This window comes from Aplysia californica, unplaced genomic scaffold (assembly GCF_000002075.1).
Source record: "Aplysia californica isolate F4 #8 unplaced genomic scaffold, AplCal3.0 scaffold00382, whole genome shotgun sequence".
NCBI classification, from domain to species: domain Eukaryota; kingdom Metazoa; phylum Mollusca; class Gastropoda; order Aplysiida; family Aplysiidae; genus Aplysia; species Aplysia californica.
In genome coordinates this window covers 380,551-382,954 of record NW_004797652.1, presented here as the reverse complement: position 1 = coordinate 382,954, position 2,404 = coordinate 380,551, and the positions used below count along the sequence as shown (strand labels likewise).

The 2,404-nt window shown below is 38.6% G+C and overlaps 1 protein-coding gene across 1 annotated transcript in view; it reads right to left on the bottom strand.

The window, feature by feature from the left end:
- LOC101853570 (fibulin-1) overlaps positions 1-2,404 on the bottom strand; it is a gene marked incomplete in the record, with an annotated part of 35,525 nt that overhangs the window by 10,803 nt on the left and 22,318 nt on the right. Inside the window, 1 exon segment of the mRNA XM_013085521.2 lies at positions 104-229. Within this exon segment, the coding sequence (XP_012940975.1) occupies positions 104-229 (126 nt within the window).

The window sequence follows — 2,404 nt, the reverse complement described above, 5'->3', positions numbered from 1 at the left end:
CATCATCATCATCATCATCATCATCATCATCATCATCATCATCATCATCATCATCATCATCATCATCATCACCATCATCATCATCATCATCGCAACAACTGACCGACGCAGCTGCCCGTGTTGTCATGCCTCATGCCCCTGGGACACTGGCAGAAGTAAGTTCCCTGTCTGTTGATGCACTGCTGCTCCGGGCCACACTTGTGAGTTCCGCGGTCACACTCGTCTATGTCTGTGGGAGGAATATGCACGGGGCAAGGGCCAGCGTCAGATGAGATGAATTATAAGATAAGATAAGATACATCTTTATAGTCCAGATCCTGGCACATTAGTTGGATGTTTCACCACGTGTACACACACACACACACACACACACACGCACGCACACACACACACACACACACACACACACACACACACACACACACACACACACACACACGCAGGCTTGCAATCACATGCATAGTATAAATGAGCTGCAATATAAACAATAATAATCTTAAGCTAGATACATTGTAGTCAATGTTATTATGATGCGTGCTCTAAGGTCGTATGGATACTTATACAAGATGGTTAAGATGGAAGAATTTTGATGGATGATGGTAAAACTGATCTTCTGTATCTTTCTTTGTTACAGATTAGAAGGCTAGGTTTTTTACTTCTGACTGATATTTTTATTTGAGGTAACAAGGGATGTTTGATGACTAAAAAGATGGAATTAATTTTTGAAGTGCAAGCTATTATGTACAATTCATCCTAGTAGGGGAATGTAAATGTTGAAATTTTGCATGCCTTCTGTATTAGTGGATTTAATGTTTCTTTATTTTGTTGTCTTGTGTTCCCTGCCGATGCTGTTACACACACAAAAAAAATCTTGGTTGTGATTAAGTTGGAGAGAAGTAAAGACCCTTTACATGAATTTCCCTCCCTTCACCTAGGTGGGAATGGGTAACCAGCTATAGACAGTGAAAGATCGAGTTAGTTGTTAGTGTTTGAGCGCTGTTTGCACGGTATGCTTCCCGGGAAGCTGAGAATGTTTCTGAGTGTTCTATGGTCCCCTGAGGTAAAGAATGTAGTGTGTAAAGCGCATAGAGCTTGTTGTTGAGCGGGGATATCCGCTATACAAATACTATTAATTTTGTTATTATTATTTTTATTATTATTATTATTATTATTATATTATTAATAATAACATATTAGTTTGTAATATTCTGGATGTGTATTAGTTGAACCTAGACAATAGTGTAGTTATGTTGGTGTTGAAGAGATTATATACACAACATGCAGATTAATATTCTAGTTGTGAATGAGTTGAGGAGATGAACTTCTGCTCGTGGTTGAGTTGGAGAGAAATCATGTTTTGGTTGTGTATGAACTGAAATAATAAAATATTCTTAAAATAATTGTTGTGTAAATATCAAATCCGCGTTGGGTTTAAATCGAAGGGTAGCAATATTTGTGTTGTGTAGGAGATAAAGAGAAGTGATGTTTTTGGTGCTTGAGTTGGAGAGGAATAATATTCGCGTTGTGTTGAAGTTGAAGAGAAATGATAATTTGGTTGTGTTTGAGTGCACAAGGGTGGTAGCTTACATGCACAGATTGTTTGATTGATAGACCGATTAACTGATTTATTGATTGGTCGGTTGGTTGATTTGTCATCGGTCGGACGGTCGGACGGTCGGTCGGTCGTTTGGTTGGTCGGTCGCTTATACCCACTGCCCATTGGAGGATCGGCAAACCGATCGCCAACCAATCGTTTGTTTTTTAGGCTGCAAGTCGGGCGATCGGTTTGTGCCACGATGGTCGTTTTGCGCCCTCAATCTGGCTATACCAAACCGAACAGAACCGAATCGATCGTGCCAATGGGCACCCCCTAGTCGGTCGGTCGGTCACTCGACAAACAAATAGCTTACTATGAAGAACTCATCATCATCATCATCATCATCACCATCATCATTATCATCATCATCAGCATCATCATTGTTTAAAAAGCAGAGTAGGTAGGGAGAGTTTTAATTGGTTTGCAGGTAAAAAAATATTAATTTAAATTATTTAAATTTTTCTTTTTTAAATTGTATTATTATCACCATCATCATCATCATCATCATCATTGTAATGTGATCATAAAAAAGGTTGAGATTTAGTACGATTTACAAAATATATTATTTAATACGTTCAAGGTTTCGCCGTATGGCTTCATCAGGAATATTTATCATCCGCGTCATCATCATCATCATACTCATCATCATCCTCATCATTACCATCAACACCACCACCACCACCATCATCATCATCATCATCATCATCATCATCATCATCATCATCATCATCATTATCATCATCAACACCACCACCATCATCATCATCATCATCATCATCATCATCATCATCATCATCATCATCATCA